The 24,898-nt window shown below is 36.0% G+C and overlaps 4 protein-coding genes across 10 annotated transcripts; 2 read left to right on the top strand and 2 right to left on the bottom strand.

Annotated features, from left to right (window-relative positions):
* Nucleotides 1-21: 21 nt before the first annotated feature.
* On the top strand, nt 22-998 carry LOC142976915 (uncharacterized). The gene has a single exon (XM_076120521.1). The coding sequence runs from the start codon at nt 158-160 to the stop codon at nt 698-700; it is 543 nt and encodes a 180-aa protein (XP_075976636.1). The 5' UTR covers nt 22-157; the 3' UTR covers nt 701-998.
* On the bottom strand, nt 996-21,171 carry XNP (ATRX chromatin remodeler XNP). Of its 7 annotated transcripts, none has more exons than XM_076120512.1 (30): nt 20,960-21,171; nt 16,655-16,737; nt 16,090-16,262; nt 14,904-15,016; nt 14,712-14,749; nt 14,194-14,391; nt 13,778-13,883; nt 13,605-13,697; nt 13,353-13,493; nt 12,936-13,052; nt 12,301-12,467; nt 11,672-11,835; nt 11,167-11,304; nt 10,644-10,819; nt 10,102-10,223; nt 9,500-9,623; nt 9,349-9,417; nt 8,934-9,078; nt 8,297-8,474; nt 7,799-7,911; nt 7,299-7,407; nt 6,856-7,027; nt 6,262-6,474; nt 5,731-5,890; nt 4,972-5,108; nt 4,584-4,607; nt 4,295-4,400; nt 3,862-3,974; nt 3,333-3,537; nt 996-3,233 (listed from the first exon to the last, which is right to left on the bottom strand). In XM_076120512.1, the coding sequence occupies exons 2-29, from the start codon at nt 16,735-16,737 to the stop codon at nt 3,346-3,348; spliced, it is 3,684 nt and encodes a 1,227-aa protein (XP_075976627.1). In that variant the 5' UTR covers nt 20,960-21,171; the 3' UTR covers nt 996-3,233; nt 3,333-3,345. The 7 variants fall into 7 exon arrangements, with proteins under 7 accessions (XP_075976627.1, XP_075976622.1, XP_075976625.1 ...); XM_076120507.1 differs by lacking the exon at nt 20,960-21,171 and adding an exon at nt 17,144-20,470 and having other exon boundaries at nt 3,333-3,522; XM_076120510.1 differs by lacking the exon at nt 20,960-21,171 and adding an exon at nt 17,144-20,469 and having other exon boundaries at nt 3,333-3,522; nt 4,316-4,400.
* A 627-nt stretch (nt 21,172-21,798) lies between these two features.
* NdufV3 (NADH:ubiquinone oxidoreductase subunit V3) lies at nt 21,799-22,232 on the top strand. Its single transcript, XM_076120674.1, has one exon. It carries the CDS (start codon nt 21,877-21,879, stop codon nt 22,168-22,170), a length of 294 nt encoding a protein of 97 aa, XP_075976789.1. The 5' UTR covers nt 21,799-21,876; the 3' UTR covers nt 22,171-22,232.
* A 1,256-nt stretch (nt 22,233-23,488) lies between these two features.
* Nucleotides 23,489-24,763, bottom strand: Phb2 (prohibitin 2). Its single transcript, XM_076120689.1, has one exon. It carries the CDS (start codon nt 24,643-24,645, stop codon nt 23,746-23,748), a length of 900 nt encoding a protein of 299 aa, XP_075976804.1. The 5' UTR covers nt 24,646-24,763; the 3' UTR covers nt 23,489-23,745.
* Nucleotides 24,764-24,898: the final 135 nt, after the last annotated feature.

Raw genomic sequence — 24,898 nt, forward strand, 5'->3', positions numbered from 1 at the left:
TGTAACTTACGGACATCACTATAAAATAATCTCTGTCGCTCATCTAATATTATGGCAACATTGTAGTTCCTAATGTCAAACTTTCAAACAGTAAACTTTCAAAACAAACGTTGAATTCAAGTAAAATACTACGGATTCTTAAATAAATATTGTGAAAATGTCAATGATCGAAGAAGAAATAGTTGTTGCGCCGTGGGTTGGCCCTACAAGTTGTAAGAATTCGCTATCAGCTATTGTTCTGTCATCAAACATCGACATTATAGAGAAAATATCTGAAGCCCTAACAGAAGTTCATAATAAAGGAAGTTTTCGATGGAAACTAATTGTACTGCGGTCCTTCTATCTAGACGAAGTCGTAAAACAGTCAGATTTGACTGGGAAAATCGGAATAGACTTTGTTATTCTAGCAATAGACACAAGTAGAATATTTTGTTTGGAGTGGGCAAGAAAAGTTCTAGCCCAAGTTCATTCTGACTTGAGAACGCGACGAGTCGTGCTTGTGAACGCTAGTGGACTTCCTGTGAACGCTATGGCTATTACTGCTGGTGAACTGATAAGTTTCCAAACAGATATGAAAGTGGACATTATATCTGCGAATGTGTTTGATCCAGAAAATGCAACATTCCTGGCACATAGGTTACTGAAGTTTATGGAGGTATCAGTCGGTGTAAAGACTGGTATTCCAAATTTAAATGTGTGATGATTGTTACTCATGTTGTGGTGTTATTAGACTTTGTGAAATGTTATTTTGGTGAATGAATTGCTTGTTGGGCTGCATTTAAGATTAAATGCATGTTTCAAACAATATTTGTAATAGTTCAATCTTATGTTTTCCATTATAAGCTATTTTTTAATTTATAAACAGACATCTTAATTGACAATCTGGCTTAACTCTTTTTAATAATGTTGTAACATAGACCAGGCTCTTTAATGTTATAGATCTAAGTTTATGTTAATGTAAATTGTAATTGTGTATTGAATATAAATAAAACATGTTTTACACATTTCTGAATTATTTATTATACTTTGATTGTACTACAAAATAATAGGAAGTTCTCTACAGTTACAATTATATTATATATATTACATAAATAATGAAACAATTACAGCAGTCCTCACATGTGTGTAGCAACCTCACAGTATTCATGTAGCAACACTATTTTGCTATTACTTGTATAAAAGAGAAAACAAAGAATAAACTATAGGTATGTGCGATGATAATGGGATATAACATGACCTTAAAACTAACTGAAATACTGCTCATTTATTAACATAACTGTTTATTATAAATAACATTTTAAGCATAGAAAATTCTGTAAAAATAAATCCAAAATTATATTAAAACAATCATGAGAATTCCTCATAAACAAATATTCGAACTCAAATGTTGAAATGCACTATGATTTCCATGTCACACTATTATAGGTACATTAATGTATTCTAAAACATATAGCTATAATTGTTGCATCTAACATTAAAGTCACATTAGTGACTCAATTAAAATAAACGTATACAAAAATTTAATATTAGGCAATATCACAACTAAACCACCTGTTGTAATGACAGGCAAATAAATACAGTCACATAAACGTCACTAAATTAGTCTCACGGTGATGTGGAAGGATATAATGTAAACAATTGCAAATAAAAACACAGTCATACTGCACTGATTTGTTTGTGAGTACAATATTTAGAGACAATTGCTACAACCCAAATATATTATAAAATTTTGTTTATAATTGGTTCATATATACTTAGTGGTTTTAAAACTATGACAAACTCTATAAACATTTAAAATGACATCTATAGTATAGCTAAGAATATAGACATATAAATGATTATATTTATTACATCTGATATTGTGCTGTTTTATTAGAATACATACTATAAAATATATATTATAGCAATAGAACCACTAAGTAGAGTGTATTATAATGAGCCGGCTTTAGACATCAAGATATACTTCAAATTTCTTATGATTGAAAAGCATTATCCTAAAGGAGACTTCAAAGGGTTAAAATTTTTGAATCAATTCATTATAGTTTAATTTAAATCAACTTAATTCGATTTTTTTTACATTCGAACTATAAAATAATTTTAAAATAAAATTGCCATTTAGCAAAATATAGATTGAAACAACATCTCATTAGGTTCAAAATAGAACATCAATGTTACTATGGTTTATGTGCCGAGTTTAATTCTAATTTACGATCAAAAATATTGATTAATTGTAATTATACATAAACCAATAAATAACATTAATTTAGATATAGATTGGTGTTCCAGTCGCTATTATATTATATGTAGAATATTATATATCACTATACTGTTACATTGTGGGTGCAAACAATCATGCAGCTCCGGGTAGTACATTAGTACCATATTAGGTTAGACACACAGAAGTTTACTAACTACTGACATTTAACTTATCACTAATTTCCTGTACTGAGAGATATAGTTAAAATTTTTTCAAGCTGACACCTGAAGCATTCTATGACGTCGTCAATTACATTTACAAACATTAAGATTGTACACTATGGTAAGTGTTAAATGTTCAGATCTTCATGTTAGGTTGTTGACATTTCATATGGGATATGAATAGATATTAAGTTGTGAGTACAAGAATGCAATTTACAGTTATCTTAGGATGCTTCGTTTGTTCGACAGTTCCTACGCCATTTCCTCACACATAGTGTCAGAAAGTAGAATGTTGTTAACTCCCACGAGCACAAGTGTCACATTTCAAGTTTGAGCGCTATCTATCTCTTGAAGCTTCAAATATGACCCGACTTGTGCGCCTTATCGATTACTAATGTCTACGCCTTAGGCTTCCGCTGTTAAGTGAATTTAACGAACAAAAGTGGAGATTCTTGATATGTGGACGCCACTAATCCTCGTTAGTAAATCAAAGGAATAACATTGGGCTAACTTCTAAGTGAGTGTGATCTACAAATAAAATACTGAGATTCTTGATATGTAGCATCAGAGCGCAAGCCTCAAGGCGAAAAGCTACATATATGGAGCTAACACTTCAGAATATCACTCCGTATTTTGGCCAGATGATTACCGCGAGTGCCGCGAGCCACAGACTCGGTCGACGTAATCCCAAACTCGATTAGGCGACGGATCGCGACCTACCGATGATGTCGTGGCTGCTTCTCACTCCATATAGCAGTGTAGCACCTATTATCGTTCACTGTACACATCTGTCCACTTTTCAACATTCCTGCTACCTGTACGACAAACATTAAACCATTTTAAAAATCCGTTTATTACAAATTACCTTATGAGGCATATAACCTACAAGAAACTAGTTAAAAAGCGGTACATACCCGCGCCCGCAAATTAGTCGGAGTCGAGGTTGACGACGTCCTGCGGGTTGGTGCTGGGCACGCGCGGGTGGATGGGCGGGCGGCCGCGGGGCCGGCCCGTCGTGGCGCCGCCCATCATGATCTCGCGGGCGCGCTGCTGCTGCAGCGCCATGGCCACGGGGTCGCGGCTGCCGAGCCCGCCGGCGTAGAACTTCGCGCCCATTTGCTGCACGTGAAAATACCATTAATTTAAACAAGAATATTTCATCGCGAACGCAGCAGGCCTTTAAGATTGAAAAGAAAATACTAAAATTCTTTATTTTTTGTTGGGATAACTTTATCTGGGGCTCCATAGTTAATATTTACATTTATCTAGCGACGAATTTTAACATGATACACTTTACAACAATTTTGACATGTAGGTGTGCATGCTGAGACAAACAATTTATTCAGTGAGTTTCATACATGTGCAGTACAATACATCTCCAGACATAAACAGTAAATACACAAGTAATGTGTTAATAAGTAAAAATCAGTGTGTAGTACTAACATTCTGCTGCATGAGTTGTTGCAGCCTCATCTGCTGCTGTTGCTGATGCTGGCGCTGCCACGGCGGCTCGTACTGCAGCCCGCTCGTGCCGCCCATGCCGCCGCCGCCACTCCCTATATACAACAATTCTTATAACTTTCTGAACTTACAGGATGTGTTATAGAACCAAAAGTTTTTAACTTTGGCGGCAGTCAAAATGTACATTCAGTTCACCTCTTGCTAGGGCTGCAATGGCGACATACTTATATTTCAGCTACTTTGGAGACGATCAGTGCTTTTTCAATCAGTGATTAATTTTGCACTAATGATTTAAAAAAGAACTAATAAGAGACAGGAGTTATAACAGATATCACAAATTTTATAAAATCAGTAGATTTTAGAAGTACATCAAAACATATATCCTTAAGACTAATAAATAAGTAAAAAGACGTGCCTTGTTTACCAGAAGACTCACCGGGATTCATGACAGGGTTCATCATACTAGGATTCATCATTCCCGGCTGAGCGTACTTGTATATGTCACTCATCTTCTGCATCAACTATAAACACAAGACAACACACATTTAATATATAGAGTACTTGAAAAACAAGCTCAATATTATGCATACTACAAAATAATGAAAATGTACATGCTTCAAACATAAAATACATCAGTCTAACGGCGTCCGGGTATACTGGCGTACACAAATCTAAATATAGGTTAATAGCGACATATAACTTACGCTATAGTCATATCCACCGAACATCTAAACAGATAAATATGAAACAGTGATTATATTTATATTTAATTGTTATAAATAATTGACAAGTTATGTTTCACCAGCACACTGTGTGGCTTTTTGGTAAACAGAAGACGCCAATCGAAAAAAAACATATTATTACATTAGATCTTAAATTATATTAAGTGTTCTTTTGCCATTAGGAAAACATGACAAATAAATAAACAATTTTAAACAATAATAATGATATGAGTAATGAACTTTTTAAAACTAAAAAAGGGGGTATGTGAATGAGTATGATGGTGAAAAATAAAATTTCATTTATTATACTGGAATGACAATTATGAGTGCAATATTAGTATTATAAAATAATTTATTGTATAATACTTACGCCAGGATTAGAGTTGTATATGAGGGGTAACATGTCCCGTATTTGATTGTCGTTGATGTTGGGCATGTCTTTACGCAACATGGCGGCCAACGCTGCGTAGGCCAGCTGTTGTTGTTGTTGCGCCAATAATCCAGGAACTGGAGGAAAATAAGTTTAAAAAACGTAATTAGAAATTATCGTGTATATTGAATATGTTGAAAAAGCTCATCGATACGGTATAACCAATTTGATGTAATATTATCGGCAGTTAAAATATCACATATAAAATGTTGCCAACGTTAATCAAGAATAATGTAAAACCGTCTATTGGAATAATTATTATAAGAGACTGGAAAGCGAGAGATTATTCTTGAAGACAATAAAGTTTCCTTTATTCATTATTGCAAATCTGACCTGCCTTGCAACTTTAGATAAAGGGCGTTCTCTGTTGCAGCTAGTTGACTGTTAGAGGAACGAAGTAATTTTAGGAATAATATTTGTATAAAACGTGTTTCGGAAGGCACGTTAAATTATGGGCCCCGGCTGTAATTTTCGAAGATCTTTGACAGTCGTTAACATTAGTAGTCAGAAACTTGAGTCTGACAACCAGTCTCACCAAAGGGTATCATATATCCCAGGTAACTGGGTTGTGGAGGTCAGATAGGCAGTTGCTCCATGTAAAACACTGGTAATCAGCTGCATCCGGTGAAACTGGAAGCCGACTCCAACATAGTTTGGAAAAAAGGCTAGGCTGATATAATATATTTGTTTAAAACTTACCCATGCCATTGTGCATAGGCCATGCGGACGGGAAGGGTGCAGGCGGCGGCTTGTTCTTTTCGTTCTCGAAGTCCTCCCACGCCGCCTTGCGTTCCTCCTCGCTTAATGTCTCCTCCTCTTTGTTCTCCAAGAGGGAATCGTGCTCGTGGTACTTGTAGATCTAAACACAAATATTAAATTATCAATGCTATTGATGCTTGGCGTTCGCTTGCGTATTAAGGCCTTTCTTACAAAGGTACTGACTCTGGTTGAGATTCGAGAATATCTTTGTACTAATTGAATAACTTATTATGTGTTTGCGTAAAATCTACTCGAATAGTCACAGTTAACAAATTAAATTATGGATTGGTAAAGATATCCTAACTTTTGTTAGTAAGCTTGGAAAGGAACAGAGATACAAAAGTTAGGTTTTCTATGTTGAATGGCTTTTCGAATGGATATCTTAAGAGGTTAAAATCGGTTAAATCGTCAATGTGATAGAAACATCCAAAAAGTTTTCCATCGAACCTAACAAGTAAGGTGATAATATACCTGTGCCTCATGTTCCTTGAGCATCTCAGCGAAGAGGCGGTCCTTGGGCAGCGTGGGCAGCGGGCGCGGCTCGTCGGGCCGCGCCTCGAACTTGTACAGCTCGGCGAGGTCGTTCTCCGCGTAGTGCCGGTCGATCTGCTGCTCGTCGATCACGCGCTTCGAGATGGCCTGCTTTGTCACCTGGCGCTCGTAGATCTTCTCTTCCATTGTGCCCTGTTTGGTAAATATTACGTGATTGTATCTGCTAAATAATATTATACGTACCTTACGCCACAACAGATAAATAGAGGTTGTATTCTTTTTATAGCTCAGTTTCTTCAGCCGTTATCGCATAATTTTGTAACGAAGATAAGGCACTAAAAAGTATATATAACTGTTGACTTATTATGACAACTCGATCAAGACAGAGGAATATGAATTTTACGATTCTTCGAAATCAATTTATTTCAAAGGTTAGAATACAAGGGTCATATAAATATATAGTTCTCAGCATAACCCATCAAGATATTTTTATCAAACACAGATATTAACTTTAAATAAAAGACATAAACAGGCTATTCGGTTTTATCTAAAGAGGACATATAGTAAACTTACCATAGCTAAAAACCTGTATATATAGCAAGGTTTCTTCTGTCCGAAGCGATACACCCTGAATATACTCTGCACATCGTGGGAGGGGTTCCACGACACGTCGAATATCACCACGCGATTCGCGGCAACCAAGTTGATGCCCAGACCTCCCGCGCGCGTTGATATTAGGAATAACCTGATAATAATAGTATTAATTAATTTGCTAGTCTAGTCTCTGGTGGCTGAAGTACGAAGCAGAAAGACAGAATATAGACTTTTACCTGCAATGGAACCTAAGCTTCGAATAACAATCATAGTTATGGAGATTCAGGAAAACAGCTCAGATATTTATGATTTTGCACAATATCTTAAACTCCTCGTTCTAAGATGAACTACCAAATAAAAGTCGTAAGAAAACTGACGTTTAATTAGTTGTTCCTTGTACATGGTTAAACTCTGTTACTAACCTAGCTCGAGGATTGTCCTCCCTGTTAAAATTCTTACACCAAATGGATCGGTTCTCGCATGACGTAGAACCATCCAATCTGAAGTAATCCACTCCCGGTGACCAAGAGCCTGAAACATATAAGAATCTAATTAGTAACTTAGCATTAACTCTTAAAACTAGTGGCAATATTTTGCGTATATTATGTTGGATAATCACGAAGTACCGTACTTGTTATTGGTTTTATCTCTAAACACTTTTAATTCAAGATATATGGCTGTGAATTAGGCGCGGGAAGTTTGTAAGAATCGTACCAAGTGGCGTTCTTTGATCTTTGCCTACCCCTATGGGATATATTCAGGATATTGTTTTAAGTGTGTATTATATGCCCAGTTACTTGAGCGCATATGATCCGTATAGCATCATATTATCATCATAGCATCGTATTTTGTAAAATCCTGCTTCATAATAAAAGTGAGTGGTATAATAATCTCGTTTGTTGTGTTGTCTTTATAAACTCACCGACATGTCCTCCTAACTTCTCGTCGATACGTCCCTCTTGCGTCGCCTCGTCCACCTTCCCCAGGAAATGTTCTATGAGATCTAGTGAGTATAACGACTGCGAGAACACCAACCTGAGAAATAAAACATTTTTTAAAAAATGTTATGACCATCACAAAAACAGTCACGATCGCGTGTACATACGTATTTTGAAAAGAAAAGTATTCATAGTTTGAGCAATTTGGCTCAAACAAAAAACTAAACTAGTTATTAAATGTACCACACATACCCATAGCCACCCTTTAAGGTCAAATATGATACATTTATTAAAAATATTTTATGTTTAAAGTTTAGTACAAAAAGTAAGTATATTTATTACATTTTCAACCGCAAATTTAAGCTGCACTTAGAATAAGAATTTATTCAATTGAATTGAATTCTATTCTTCCATAATTTTCATTAATTATTATAATTCTTTCAGAAGAATAGAGAATTAAATTGAATGATGTGGAGACTTACAGTTTGTCCCCAATAGTCTCGCACTGCCGCAGTATGTCGAACAGCAGCACGAGTTTGTGCGAGTTGCGCATGTCGTCGAGCTCGGCCTCCTCCACCAGCTTGATCCACCACTCTGTCGGGTTCTCGTTCTTCACCTCCACCACGTCGTCGTTGTCGGGATCCTCCTCCTCGGCTTCCACTACAAAACCAACAGGATTTAATTTATATGATATGAAAGCTCTATTTACTTTTAAATCATATACCAATTTTGATCCCAAATCTAAGCAAATAACCATTATCAGATGCGCCTTTCTTAATGCCGTAGTTTGTCGTACGTAGTCGTTTTTTTTTTTCACACACGGTTATTTGATTCCAAACTAAGCAGAGCTTGTACTATGGTAACCAAATAACTGATAAACATACTTATATACTTCTAAATACATACTTATATAGATACATTATCATCCAGGCTCAGAACAAACACTCTTGCTCATCACACAGAGTCTTTTCAATCATACTAAGACAAGTCAACTTCAACTTGGCCAATTACGAATTTCAAGGAGACTACACTAAAATAAATAACTAGTCTAACACGTAAACGACACAAAAATATATCATTATTTCTCATGGCATTTTATCAATGCTATGAATATCGTACCTGGATTCGCCCTGGTCCCTCGTCGCGTGGAAACCTTGGTGTCCTTGCTTTTCCCCTTCTTAGCCGACTTCTTTTTCTTGCTCTTTTTACGGCTATCATCGCTCATATCCGATAACTCATCTGTGGATTCCTCTGTTGAAGTTTCCTGGAGAAACGACAAAAATTAAGGAAATAAATAAAATAATTTCTGCCTTAGACAAGAACTCTTGGAAATGTAGACAGCATTAACGCATATTCTGTGTAATTCATAACTAGATTCTAGCAGTCTGGTTGTGTTTGATGATTCACCATTTCAAATGACTATCTCTTTCATGGATTAACACAATTATGTTTATTATTATGTCGCATATATGGTACGCATTACTCCTATAATATGCATGGAAATATTATCAAAACGAAAGAGTTTAAGACTTACCTCAGGAGTAGAATCATCATCTATAAAATCAACTAACGATCCTTCCGAGTCTTCTTCTTCTTTGTCCCTCTGTCAAAAAGTATTTCAATTAGAATCATTAAAGTAATTTAAAAATGACATAAAATTAACGGTATTGGATGGTGCTTGTTACCTTCTTCTGTTGCATGATCTCGTATCGTTCCGAGTTGTATTTGAGTACAAGTGGGTGTGTCCATATCCTTTGTAGTGATTGAAAGTCTGGGAACAGGAATCCTGACGACTTGCCGGGTAATGGCCTGGGCAAATAAAATATTTAATTAAATTTACTTCATTCATTCAGACGTCATTCGCACATAAACGTTTCTTGTGGTCTTCCTTCATGCATAATCTAAAAACTAGCCTTAGCCCCCTTACGCACTAGCGGTTAACCGCGGGAGCGGCTAGCCGCGCGGTTACAGTTAAATATGCAACTGCCTGACAAAATTGTTGGCGGTTATGTTGCGGTTCACAGGCGGTTGTATATTAAACTATAACCGCGCGGCTAGCCGCTCCCGCGGTTAACCGCTAGTGCGTAAGGGGGCTTTGACATTCTTAAAAAACTGTTTTTGAACAAAAGGTTTTAATCAAACAAATAAGAGTACAGATCAAATAACCAAACAGCATTTAAAAGTAAAAATCATGTTCTCAATACAAAAACACAGTTTCAACAATGTAACAAAGGTTTGTCTTTTGGTTATTATTTATTATTTCAAGTCACGTTTATTTATTACGTACCGTCTAGAGTAGTTGTCTAAGTAGAACTGGTACAGTTTGACTTGCACATCAGTGAGAGTGATGAACAATACGTATTCGTGCTTCGGAGGCAGGAAGGGTGCCAGCACCCCGTAATCTCTCCTCTGCAAATATCAAACACACGTCAATAACAACAAACAACAGTAAAGTTGGTCATTCTTAAAGATAAATACGTAGATCCAAAAGTTTTGCATCTTTGATCTGAAGTAACTAAGGAGGCAAACCGGAAACGGAATTCACGCTTCTTCTTTTTCTTAAAATCGATCCTACACAGCTTGTCGACGCACGAATCGGCGCGCTTTCGGTTTATATTAATTTCAAATCAACGATACATTAGTACATTACGTTATGGTTCGTTTTTACGGTAAGTCCCAGAGTAGTCCTTCGAGATTTATATTTTTTGTTTCTTTTGGTTCCATAAGACTATTACCAAAACTTCCTTAGCACACACTTAATCCAAAATATAAACCAGAAGTAGGGCATCCGATAGAAAAAACAGCGCATATAAGTGCTAAAATGTGTACCTGCACAGCTCCATCCAACATCTTATGCAAGACGTGGCTCCTTCGCTTCATGACTCTGATATCGTGTTCAGTAGAGTCTGTGTACTGTCCGTTAGTGATCGGGTTCACGAATCTGTTCAGATACTCGTTGTACTTGCCCAACAGGTTCGGCTTTACGAATTGTACCATGCAGTAGTCTGTGGAATACACATTTATCGTAAAGTAATGCTAATCATGTGTCAGACATGTGATTAGAATAATTATAATATATTAGAATGTAATAGGAAAATCGGAAAATTTATTATTGATTCTATGCCTTAAAAATTATTGCCTCTTTATTTAGAGCCCTTCCAGGTCTTATTAACATTACTTTTCAGAGTAAATAACCTAGATAACCCTATGAAAGAATCTAAAGCAATGTAAAATGAAGGAACAAGGACTCATTGGAATGCAAAAAATGAGGTGTCATTCCAACAATTGATTTGTCAGATGTTATTAGTAGGTTCATGTAAAATTTCCGTGATATACCGTTAACGCCACTTACATTCTTTCAAGTTATTCTGTAGAGGAGTTCCCGTAAGTACGATGCGACGCCGCGTCTTCACTCTGTTCATGGATTGCGATAGACTTGTCTTCTCGTTCTTCAACAAGTGACCTTCATCGCATACCACCAAATCTGGTCCTGTGGGCAAAATTTGGTAAAATATGAGAATCTCTTCCTAATCAGTATTTTTATAAAAATTGTGTAATAATGAAAAGCGGAGAAGATAAACATTAAGGTAACGTCAATAAGCATTATGGTAACGACAAATTAACATACAATATAAAACAAATAAAACTTATTTCAGAAGTTTTCGTGAGGTTTATATGTAAACAGAGCCTATCAAAATAATTACCAACGATGATTTACACTTTCTTAAAAATGCTTTTAAATAATGCAAGATTTGAATGTAGTCAGAAGCATATTTATTTTTTTAACACTTACAATTGCAGCAAAGGGGGAATAATGTCAAACTCAATCTACATTCCAGTTAGTTTTACCAACTGACCTGGATCAACAAGGCTCTCCTGGAAGCTGCGCAGCATCTTCTTCTTGAACTTCTTGTTGTTGTCAGCGGACAGGTTGCGGAACATCTCGTAGCCGAGCACGCACACTCCGCCGCCGTCGATCCACTGCTGCAGCTGGAACGCGCGCTCAGAGTTCTGTTTGTACCTGGACAATGATATGGAACGTTATGAAGAATCTTTTCTGAAGTTTAAGTCAGTATTATTTGTATTTAATCACAGTATTATTTGTATTGAGTCAGGGGTGCATGCGGCCAGACTGAATACGAATGTTTTCGCGTGATCAAGCAGTGCTAATAAAATTCCGCTCGCAATAAGTCAGACAGATATGATACACAATGTAGAATGTACATTCCACCCTGATGGTACAATTAGGCTACTCACATTTCCCTTTACTATCCTGTTTTCTATACTTTAAGCTGTAATAATGTTTACATTATTTGAAAAACATTTTTGGTACGGCTGAACTGAAAATCTACCTTACCCTTTTATGTCTTGTAATTAAGCACGACATTATAAAAATAATGACACAATAACTGGTAAACTTTATTCATTACCATCTGTCGATTTTAACTTTTCTTTTCTTTCCTTTTTAAGAGGTTTTTTCACTTACCTGGACAGTTCATACACGTCGACTTCGAACTCGGCCTCGGCGTGCTTGAGCCACATGCGGAACTCATTGACCCAGTTGAGTACAGTGGACAGCGGACATACCACCAGCACTCGGTTCACGCCAGTCAGGTTGCCGTATGTCAGAAGTGTGTGGGTGAGAGAAATAACCTGGGAAAAGACGCATTTATTAATAGCTAATTCTTCATATTACAAGATACATATAATAGAACAGGGGGAATCAAATAGACAACTATCATAATTAAGTCTGGTTAACTAAAAAAAAAAGATAAAAATATTTATTTCTGTCCAAGTTTACAATGTTTTTGTGAACAATGATAGCCACACTAGGCGTTGCCTGTATACAACTGGTTACAGTCAATAGTTTTATATCAGTAACTAGTTTTTTAACGTGAACAGCTTGGTTTTCAGCGCAGCGTGTTTGACTTTAAAAAACACTAGCTTAATATCAACAAGTAGAAGACCAGCCTAATATACGATTTATTTGGAACGGTGCCAAACTCCAGGCGACCCTTGAGTATCAATTTATGCTTAAGATATACCTCACTATTACTCTTGAAGTAAATGGTACAAAAAGTTTTAAAAATAATATCTTCTGACCAAAAAGTGGTAACTTACTTGTAAAGTCTTGCCGAGACCCATGCAATGAGCCAGAATGCATCCAGAGCCTTTGTCTTTCTTGATACGCTTCACACTTTCAAAGCACGCGTCCCACATAAACTTGATACCATTTGCCTGTAAAACATCAAATTATATTAGAATCTAATAGATTTCATATTATAGTTTACCGAGGGGTATCGTATTCTAACCTAGATAACTGGGCTGTGGAGGTCTGATAGGCAGTCGTATTCAGCTACTACTAGTATTCAGCTGCATCTGGTGAGACTGGAAACTGTCTCCAACGAAGTTAGAAAAAAGGCCAGGCTGATGATAATGATTATAGCTTTTTCTTAGAATACGAGACTACTGAATACTAGCACCAAAAGTGTACCAAAGATAAATTGGTTTTTATGGAAACCATGTTTAAGTTCTTACCTGATGAGGTTTCAACTTCTTAACTAGTCCTCTGTCAACCTGAATCAATGGCTCCTTGGTCTCAGGATCAAAGTCAAGTACGACCTTCTCCAATACCACTTCATCCGGTTTGCCAGATTCGTCGAAATCCAAGTTGTTGTACTACAAGAAAAAGAAGACATCATAATGACTGAAAGCTAGCTAGTAGTAGTACTAGTAGCTACATTTAAAGCTATATGTGCAAGTGGCAAAAGAATATTGTGCGTAACTTACCAATTTCTGCCTTTCAGTAATTCGAGCGATTCTCTCTTTTTCTTCACGCGCTGCTTTCTTGGTTGCCTCTTCCAGTTGATTCTTACCCATAACCTAAAAACAACAACTCATTAGAACCTAATTTATGTATTACATAATAGTAATTAGTGCATCAAAATGATGGTCGATTTTACCTTACGTATATTTTTTCTGCCATGTTTGTTCCTTCCTTCGTTTTCAGTATCCGATCCTGATGCATCACTGTCGTTCAGTGGTTTTATACGACGACGCTTCTTTTTACTGCAAAGTAAACAATAGCATGATAATAACTTAATGTCAATCCTGAATTATTCTGTAGCATATGAGAATATAAGAATAACAGTCGGAATTTGACTGATTTTATTATACTACAAAGCGCACATACATATACCTTTATTTTACAAGTAAAACACTTGGCTTCTTATTTAACCAACCACCGAACAATTCTAAATTAGTGAAATGAATAACCAGCAAAAGTAACACTTTTACAGCCCGGCCAAATGCTCTCAGACAGGAAAGTCTAAATTATTTCAGTGCGAAAAAAAACTTACTATATTCATTAAAGACTTACCCTCCATCATTAGAATCAACGGACGCGTCACTATCAGACTGTTTCTTCTTACGTTTAGATTTCTTGGTCGGTTCGGAGTTCTCATCCTCGGAATCTTCGAAGTCACTCATCCTCTCATCCTCCGGTTGTTTGCGACGATGCGACCCCCCCTCAGAATCAGACGAAATCGCATTTGCTTTGCGACGCTTTGATTTTAAACTGAAAATATGGTATTACATATTATATTCGGCTCTAGGAGTAATTAACTGAAGGCTCGGTTGATGGGTATCCTGAGATCGCAGTTTGCGGAATCTGAACCAAACGTGAACCAACCAAGATAATAAATGACAGACTTAAACCGATTTTATTCCAGAGAGTTGTAAAGGGGCCAGGGGGCGAAGGAAAACCTACCAAATAGATTATTTGACTGAATAGAATATAAGTAACCACCTAGGCTACACTACTACTCCTCTGGTGGGAGATTAGCTAAAGCCCAATATTATATAGTAAGGACATTTTAATGCTTAAAAAATTCTTACTTTTCTTCTTCATCTGTTTCATTCGTGTTATCTGCGTTCTGGAAATAATGAATAATGAAAATTAAATTAAAATCGAACATACTGAGCTACAGATTACTACATAATATTTTGTAGATACATGATAATAGAGCTACTACTTAATTAAAATGAAATAGAAGGTCAATAATAACTAAGTTTATTAAGAATTCATACCTCAGTTTGGTCCTTATGTGACACGGATGAGTCGCTCTCAACTAGTAAGTCATTCTTCGCCATGTGGTCAACACTGTCTCCATTCAGCCCTGGCAAGGTTACTGAAGGCAAATCTATAAAGGAAAATAAATATTTCATGTTGCAATTACCAAATTTTTCTAAGTTTAAAATTTTAACAGCATTTTAATTGTCTGATAAACTGAATTATAGTTTATAGGAATCCTCAGACCCCCGCTTTCTCAAGGTACATTTAGCGGTAGCTTATCTATTAAATAGCGTTAAAGCTCATATTAACATGACAGTTTTAATGTATATAAACTACCGCTAATTGTACTACAGAAACCAGGCAAGAGCAATACCTTTGTAATGGAGAATTTCCTAAAGCTAAGCAACTACGTCGACAAAGTTTGTTTAAGACAAAGTAAACTATTAATTCTGTTCCCACGTTTAGTCAAGCGAGACGCACATGAAAGATTAATCTTCGATCGTCAATTTCATAAAACTGGAAAGCACTTTGGTAGGCAGGTACAGGCGCTACATCGCTAAATTTCGTTTTCATGAAATTTTAACTGCGAAAGTACTTAGTAAATGAGGAAGTTAGTCCTGGGTTCCTTGTAAGAGTTATAGGAATTATTACATTATTTATCTACCTGCCCACCACATACCTATAAATGTGATAGAACACCGATATTAGGTGGTTCACCTGAACGATTTTTATCTAAACGAATATACTGCAGCCTACAATTTATTATTCAGATAAGATTAACGACGGCACGCATATGTTATTTACTACTCGAGATCAATATTGGAACTTGAAACTAGTTGATAGGTACGTCGTCCAGTCAACCCTTTGATTTGTGTGTTTAGGCGTCCACCGATCACTTGAGGGACACGAGGGTGTTATCAGCAAACTACACGGCGGTTGATGACCTTTGTTCTATCAACAATATTGCTAGGTCTATACCTAGCCTTACCCATGCTAAGAAACGTTTGATTCACAATGCATGTTAAGAATTTTCCAAACTGCAGACATTACTTCCCAAAGATGGCTACAAGGGTCAGTAGTATTTTTTTTCGATCAGTAACAGCAAATACTGTTTATAGTCAGCAAATACTGTTTATAGTCAAGTCAGTCTCTTAGAGAAAAATAACATTCAAAACTTTAGCAGTTATTTGTTAAACCTACCTTGTTCTAAGTCTTCTCCATCGTTATCGGACGCGTCGTCACTACTTTCAGCTTTCAACAAGTCTTCACCTATTACTTTAGACTGACTGTTCTTCTGTTTGTCCGTGTCTTCTCTGCTCTTTGTCGAGAGGTCGCGCCGTCGATCTTTGTTTAGACTGTTCAGATTTGTTAGCCTACGAAGATTGGATTATTTTTTAATTTAAATTGAGGTGTACATGAGTACGCTTTCGGTTCTTTTATATTAACTAAGGTGACGAAATATTTAATTTGTCCTTAGGAATTTGAAGTATAGTTTTATTGAACCAGGTTTGCCTAGTCTACGCTTTTTGAACATTAAATGGTACTAAATAATGTCCCAAAGTAAACACTGTAGGTAATAAAAATAGGATGATTAGGTACCCTTTAGCAGCAATCAAAAGATGCTTCATGTATGATGTATTTATTATGTGTGAATTTTTCTAACCAACATACATGATATTTTATGCTTTCCATGACAATTGAATTCATCAATACTAAAGTGATCTATTTACAACCCCATTGCCCAACATTTTAATAACATATTTACCTATCAATATCTTTGTCACTTGCGTCTTGAGTGTCAGAATTCAGGCTGCTGCTCCCACTGGGTTTTGCTTTAGAGCGTACCATCTGTAATTAGTTGCATATCTTTATTCCTCATTGCGTGTCAAAATACCTCTACATGTTTGTAAAAAAAACCCGCGTCTGACATTTCGTTTTTATAATACCTTAGTCTACATTGTGTCTTACGGATTTTTTGCACGAAATAAAAACTCCATAAGTTTCAATCGGAATTTAATTGCACACACACTATCGCAGTTTCATTTTATGTCATTCAAACATACAGGAACTATTACTACACAGGTAGAGATTAATCATATTTCATTCCACAATTTGCTTATGACTAAAAAATGCAGAAGCTTTTCAGACTTATTACTTAGATAGTTTTATAAATTGCATTATTATGGCATCAAATAACATACTGATACTAAGATAATTATCCATTAATGACTTAACATTTCTATTTTCTCCTAACCTTGGAACTGGAATTTTCTGAAGATTGTTCATCAAAATTTCCATCACACTGATTAATATCTTTGTTGCTATCCTTGTCATCATCTGAACTATTCTTATCTGCATTGTTGTCTTTAGATTTCTTATTTTTGATTTTTTTCATGATATCTTCACTGGACGATGATGAGCTGGAAACATGGGATTTCCGTCGACTATGTTTTTTGTTATCCTTTTTAGAACTTTCTTGCTCGCTATCAGAACTTTCAGAATATCTCAGATTCTTCTTGGCTTCCCGACATTTCCTTGCATGCTTACGCTTTGATTTTGGAGTCTTTTTTTTAACTCTTTTTGTATCATCATCTGAAGAATCTGATCTATCATTTGACGAATCCTTCAAGAGTGAGGATTTTACTTTTTCGTTGGCTTTAGTAAGTGATTCTTGATCATTTTTGTCAGATTTTTCCTCTGAAGAATCATTGAGCAGGGCAGATTTTACTTTTTCGTTTGTTTTAGTAGGTGTCTCTTCATCGTTATCACATGTTTTATCATCTGATGAATTATTTGAAGTTTTCTCCTTATCAGACTTTTCATCTGATGAATCTTTCAAAAGAGCTGATTTTACTTTGTCATTGCTTTTAGAGGGAGTGTCAGCATCTTCTTTATGAGATTTTTCATCTGATGAATCATTTAAAAGAGCAGATTTAATTTTCTCATTGCTTTTGGTGGGAGTTTCAGCATCATCTTTGGAAGACTTTTCATCTGATGAATCATTCAAAAGAGCTGATTTTACTTTGTCAATACTTTTGGAAGGAGTTTCAGCGTCCTCTTTAGCAGACCTTTCATCTGATGAATCGTTTAACAGGGCTGATTTTTCTTTGTCATTGGTTTTTGTAGGATTTTTAGGGTCTTTTTTAGCAGACTTTTCATCTGATGAATCATTCATGGCCGATTGTGCTTTGTCATTGTTTTTGGTAGGAGCTTCAGCATCCTCTTTTTCAGACCTTTCATCTGAAGAATCATTCAAAAGAGCTGATTTTACTTTGTCGTTACTTTTGGTGAGAGATTTTGAATTTTTTTCAGAAGAGTTTTCATCTGATGTATTATTTAAAAGGGATGATGTCACCCTTTTGTTCTGTTTGGAAGGAATCTCAGAAGTATTTACATCTTGTTGAGTATTTGAACTATCATTGGGCTCATGTATGCCTTCCTCAGTGGCTTCTTCATTAGGAGTCACCGTTCTAGAATACTGGTCTTCAGTGCTCTCATTTCCTTTTCCAACTCGTTTACCTTTTTTTCCTGTCCTTTTGTTTTCAGAATCTGAATTATAATGAAGTCTCTCACTCAGAGATTCTGAATCAGATTTGTCTTGGCCGCCTGCTTGAGCATTATCACAGTTTTTCCTTTGTTTTGAATCAGATGACTTATGTTCAGAGTCAGAATCGTTAAGAAGGGATTTTTTTACTTTATTTGATTCAGAGGCTCCTCCTGGGTCATCTGAATCAGAATCATTTAACAATAAACTTTTAACTGCATCAATTTTCTTTGCATTCTTTTCTATCTTCTCATTTTCAACTTCACATATTACAGCACCCTTTCTTGTGATTTTTTTAAGTTTAAGTGCAAGTAAATAGTTTACTGATAACCTTGGCAACCTTTCAATATTAATAGAAAACTTTTTAGATTTGAATTCTCTGACTTCCTTTCGTTTTTGTGCCCAGTAGGTTTCATCATCCTTTTTCGAGGTGTTTCCTTGATCTTTTGCTTCTTTGTTTACATGTTGACTACTTTTGTTTAAAGATAATTTGTTCTTCTTAGAAGATTGACCTTTATCAGAGGTATTGTTTGAACTCTTGATATCATTAATTGCATCAGGCTTTAATAGTTTACTTAAATTCACACATCTTATCAGAGGTTTTGGTGTTTCACTAGAATTACTTTGATTATCGTCTGACATCTTAGTTCCTGTAGATTCATTGTCAGAATTATTCTTATCTGAATTGTTATCTTTCTCTGGTTGGTCAACTTCTGCTTCTTTACAATGAGAATCTAGTGGGATATTGGAATCCTCATTTGTTTCTAATTTCATTTTCTTTGGCTGATGCTTTATAACATCACTATCATCTTTATTTTCTGCTTCTTCTTCATCTGAACACAAGTTGATTTTTTTTGGAGTTTGAGATTCATTGTCACTATCAGAACTGATGTTAAATGATCTTTTCCTTGATCTCTTCTTGTTTCGTTCTCTTTTGTTGCTACCATTTGTCTTATTACGGTGATTGGACTTTATAGATAATTCTTTGTGCTCATCTGAATCATTATCATTTTCTTTTTTTGAAGATCTTTGAGTAACACATTTTTCTTTAACAAATGCATTATCATCAGACTCACTTTGTTCCTGATTTTCATTTACTTCACTGATGTCTTTTGGGGCATCATCACATTCAGAGTTCTCACTAGCATGCTGAGATCTATGAGACTTATGCTTGGATGAATTATTGTCTGAATCAGAATCATTATTTTGCAAGTCATTTTCTGCTGTTTCCTTATCTGAATTTTCGTTGTTTTCTACTTTGTCATTATCATGGCCCTTGTCACCATCATCAGACAGATCCCTCTCTGGCGATAAACCAGCAAAACTAACAGTCTTCTTTTTTTTGCCTTCAGGTAACTTTTTGTCTTGGAGTTTATCTCTTTTTCGTTTCAATTTACAGTCGTAATAAACAGGATATTTGTCTCGCATCGAAGCAGGCATACCTCGAGCAAGAACTTTTACTGACATATAATGCTTTAGTGAGATTTTTTTTGCAATTCGTAACTTACGAGATTTATACTCAATAAAATGTGAACTCTGTTTATTTTCACAGTTTTTGATGTGATTTGTTTTCCCGCCATCGGTTGAATCCGCTTGAGACTCTTTCAGCATAGACAGCACTTTCCGAACACCGGTCTCAACATTGTCGAGCGATTTTTTTGATAGTTCGCATATGAGAAGTACTTTATCGGCTGCTTTTTGCACAGCATGGGCATTTTTCAATTTTTCTTTGGTTATTCTTTTTTCTTTAAGATTCTCCGACCGTGTTCGTAAATTAGATCCCAGTTTCGACAAATATTCCATTGCTTCACATAAAACATCGCTAACAGGCACCTCGGCAGCCATTTCACGTCTATGTTAGTTTTAGTTCCGCACTTAGTTGAATGTAACTTGTCACACGAACAGCATTATACGAGATTATTGTTTTATATATACAAAGTCACTTCATCAAACAATAATCTAATAACAACTTAAAACGTAAAAATGCTAACACAAATAGCAATTTACGAAAACTGAAAAGCAAATAAAAAACCATAGACTAAAAAACGTTCCATTCCCATTTTTTCTTCAACTGTTGTCACTTAACACCTGATAAACTACCTTTGATAACAATATTGTCACTGAAAAATGATTTCGTATAATTTTTTGATGAGACAAGTATCTAGAGGAAGCCTAGAGGTCATTAAACTACTGCTACATAAGATAAACATAGGATAGGATAACCTACTCTATCGATTGTAAGATATCCTAACATGAAATGGAACGTTTGCTTCCTCATGACCTATTCAACTCGGTCGGATTATAGTTGCTATACATAAATATAACATACAAAATAGCGGCAAATAGGTATATATATGAACTATAACTTATGCAGCGCCTTATGCATAATTATTCATAGTTAACTAACATAAACATATCAAGTACGGGACAGAACTATATTGATAAATTTAATAATTCATCAGTGTCACTAAGGTGAAACCTAAGCTTTACAAAAAAAATATAGAGGTACCAATTTTTTGTACTCACCTTTCATGTAAATGGCTGAACTTGTGTTTTGCGGAATCCTACAGTGCAAATAGAACTAACTATGATTGAAAAACATTATTGCACGTTGTAATATCGATAACACAGAGAAATTATACACATATTCAGCTTCCAGACCGAAAAATCGGCAATATAGGCAAGGTAGGTAAACTATCCAAAACAGTCGTGAAAAAGAACCATAGACACTAGAGACGCAATGTACCACGGAAGTTCAGAATGCCTGTGTAACGATCCATCCATCATCATTTTTTTCGGCTGATGAATAAATAATATTTCTTCAATAGTGAGGATAGCGCAGACTATGGTTTTGACTACAAAATCATTGGTGTTATTTCATATGTGTTTTAAATGGTAGTATTAAGCTCGTTATATTGCAAAATCATAATTTTAGAATGTGACAATTTTATTTCATTTGATAAATCGACTAGCTTTTGGCATCTTTGGCTAAATTTATTTCTTACGGTACCTATATTATGATATTAGATATTGTTATGATATATATTTCATAACATAATGTTGAACTTGCACTTGGGCATTTGATGCTCAAACATTACTGGTACCTAAGTATGAGAAACTCAGATGCGTTAAGTGGGTGAGCTAGTTTATAATTTCTGCTTTGTTTAAGGAGGAATTAGTCTTTCATAAATGTTTTGAATATATTTCAAATTTACTCGACTTGAATACGTTACCGATTCCTGAATCGAGTAAATTATACTTATTAGCGTAGGTACCTACCTAAAGTAGGAGGCAGTGGGATTTAAATACCTACATGTATCCCAATAAAAAAAAAACAAATTGAATTCAGAAATGTCAATGTCAAAATTGACAAATTAAGAAAAGAAGGGTCGTTTCTGACACTTGTCTGTAGCCCTACGATTGTGTAATATAAAAATAAAATAATGAATGTCCTAAGAAGGAATACGCTCCGAACTTTAACCAGATATTACAGTGAGGGCGCTCAAAGCTCATCTTCATCAGCTGGACTACCGAAAGATGCTGTTCCTAATGTACCAGGGCTGAGCAGTTCCGTGATACAGCCAGCCCCAGGACCAGTGGGCCCTAATGTTGAACCGAACAAGTCTGGAGCCTATAAAGTTCCTGAATATTTCTGCTACGACAACATGAGCTTTTTTGAAGCTGAAATAGAGATGTCCAAATTCAGATGCCCCCAGCCATCTGCAATTAAAAAGTGAAGCAATATAATGTGAAATTGACTTGTTTTAGTTTAAATTATTATTATATTAGAGCTGTTTTATGTATTGTGTTTTATTTTGGAACCAAACATGCTGAAGTAGTAACCTACCTAACCTATCAACTGGATGTGTTCTGAAAAGTGTTTTGCATTTAATAGTTATTCATCTAAATTAAGTGTGTAATCTACATACCCAAAACTGTAAGAACAGATGTATTAAAATTAAATGCATTTACCATTAAAAATGTAAGTCTGTGTAATTGGGGAATAGCCAAATGTAATTTTTAATGAAGAATTAATTTATTCCAAAGTATACTAACAATTAAATTTAACCCATTAATTTCCCTCCCACTGATGGGCAAGGGTCTCATCCCGTAACCAGGGAGGGATTTAGGCCTGGAGTCCACTACCTTGGCCAATATTATGGGTTGGGGACTTTGCATACCTTTAAGAACTATTCTAGAGAACTCTCAGGCATGAAAGGTTGCATCACAATTTTTTCCTTTACTGTTGGAACAAGTGATAAATATTTCTAATACACTCATAACTTTGAAAAGTCATTGGTGTATTGCCTCAGGTTCAAACCTGCAATTTCTTATGTGGGAGGTACTAACTTATACCACTCGGCTATCACTGCTCTCCTCTATTATTATTATTGATTAGGGAACTGTGAAATGAGTGATTAGATTTAAAGACTGCCGAAGCATGAGACCAGTAGGAAGGGAAAAATAGACAAATAGTGGTAAGGGTCAGTGGTTCATATACATAATATGGTGCAGTGGTTCCCAACCGGTGGTCTGCGGAAGTCAAAATGTGGTCCATGAATGACTTTTAAATTTACAATTTTCAGGATTTTTAATACACCTTATCTTTAATATACTAACATAGTGGTCCCTGATAACAAGAATAATATAAAAGTGGTCCCGGACTAAGAAAAGGTTGGGAACCCCTGATATAGTGGATGTAAACAATATGCAAACGAGTGGCAGTGGGATTTGATTTCCAGATACAATACAACATTACATAAGCCAAAAAAATTATTATTGTAAGAACTAATCATTTTTTCAATGCTCTGAAAAGAATGTTGAGTCTTAACTGTCTTAAATGATGAGCTACAATATTTTTATGGTATTGAATTTTTGTACTTACAATAATATACAGAATAAAATTTGTGATGTAATGTAGCTAGTGGTAATAGTATGATGCAATAGAAATAAAAGTTGGTTCAGTCAATTCTTTGTGAGGATACTGCCTACTTAACCAAACCTAGTCTCCTATTAACTTGATAAGGTTCTGAATGTAAATAATGAGAAACCAAATAGTTTTTGAATATTGTTTATTTCAATCATTAGATTCCCATACATCCTAGTTTTCTACAACTAAATAACGTAAAATGCAATATTACATTTGAACAGGCTTTAACTTTTTACACAAACTGCAATATGCTCAAGGTACCTACGACACAAATGCATTAGATAGCAACTGAAGCAGCCCCACTGATAATAACAGCGGCATCAACATCTGTAAGAGTGGTCGCAGGCTCCAGGCTAACTGCAGACACACTCTCGGCCTCATGTTACTTCTTCTTAGTCAGCTTCTCCGACAAGTCGTCAAAGGTAGGGTCTTGCAAATTGATCATCAAGCTGTTGCCAGGGAGGAAGACACGGTTTTGAGATTGAGCAATCATTCTGGAGATGCTTTGAGCAGCACGGATCTTACGCAGCTTAAGGTAGCCAGGGTTCATACCCATAGCTTTACCCAACATCTCAGCAGCCTCTGCTTCTCCCTCAGCCTGCACAATCTTCTGTTGACGCTCCTGCTTGGCTCTTTCAACAACGAAAGCAGCACGCTGAGCTTCCTGCTGTGCGACCTGTTTAGCTTCAACAGCAGCAGTGTATTCCTTTCCGAAACTTAGCTCTGTGAGAGATACATCATCCAGGATAATGTTGAAGTCAGCTGCCCGCTCTACCAGCTCTCTTCTGATCAACAATGACACTTGCTGACGCTGAGTAATCAACTGAGATGCATTAAATTTAGCAACAACAGATTTAAGGACTTCATTGCAAATGGAAGGCAGAACCTTCTCATCGTAATCAGTGCCGAGTTGTCTGTACATGGTGGGGAGGTGTTGGGCGTCGGGACGAGAGAGAACTCTGAGGGAAATGTTTACCATCTGCAGATCCTTGGAGCCAGTCGGTGAAGAGATCTTGCGAGGTCTAGATCTGATGTCATAAATGATAGGGTACTGGAACCATGGCACGCGGAAGTGCATACCCTCACTCATTATATGTTGCTGTACTCCTCCTATTCTGTTGAACATGATAGCACGATGACCACCTTCTACGGTAAATAAAGATTGAGAGATGCCATAGGCTGCCGCACCTACGACAGCCACCGCTTTAAGCCCGATGCCTAGACCAGGCGGTCCTCCTTTGGCGAATTTGCCCGCCATGTCGTTCAGCTTACTTTGTGCCATTTTCGTTGTATATCAGCTAGTACAATATAATTGAATTTCAAAAACGTATGAGACAAAAAAATTCTAACCTAAATCGGCAGATCGAACAAATTGTGCAACAACCATAGACAAAAAGAACATGAAGAGATAAACAGACTAAAAAAGTGTATAAATAACAGTAAATAACTATAACTTACTCGGCTCCACTAGGTACAACAAACAATAAAACCAATCATCAAGGGTTTTCGAAATGTGAGATGAGACATTCAAAAAT

This window comes from Anticarsia gemmatalis, chromosome 12 (assembly GCF_050436995.1).
Source record: "Anticarsia gemmatalis isolate Benzon Research Colony breed Stoneville strain chromosome 12, ilAntGemm2 primary, whole genome shotgun sequence".
Lineage (NCBI taxonomy): Eukaryota > Metazoa > Arthropoda > Insecta > Lepidoptera > Erebidae > Anticarsia > Anticarsia gemmatalis.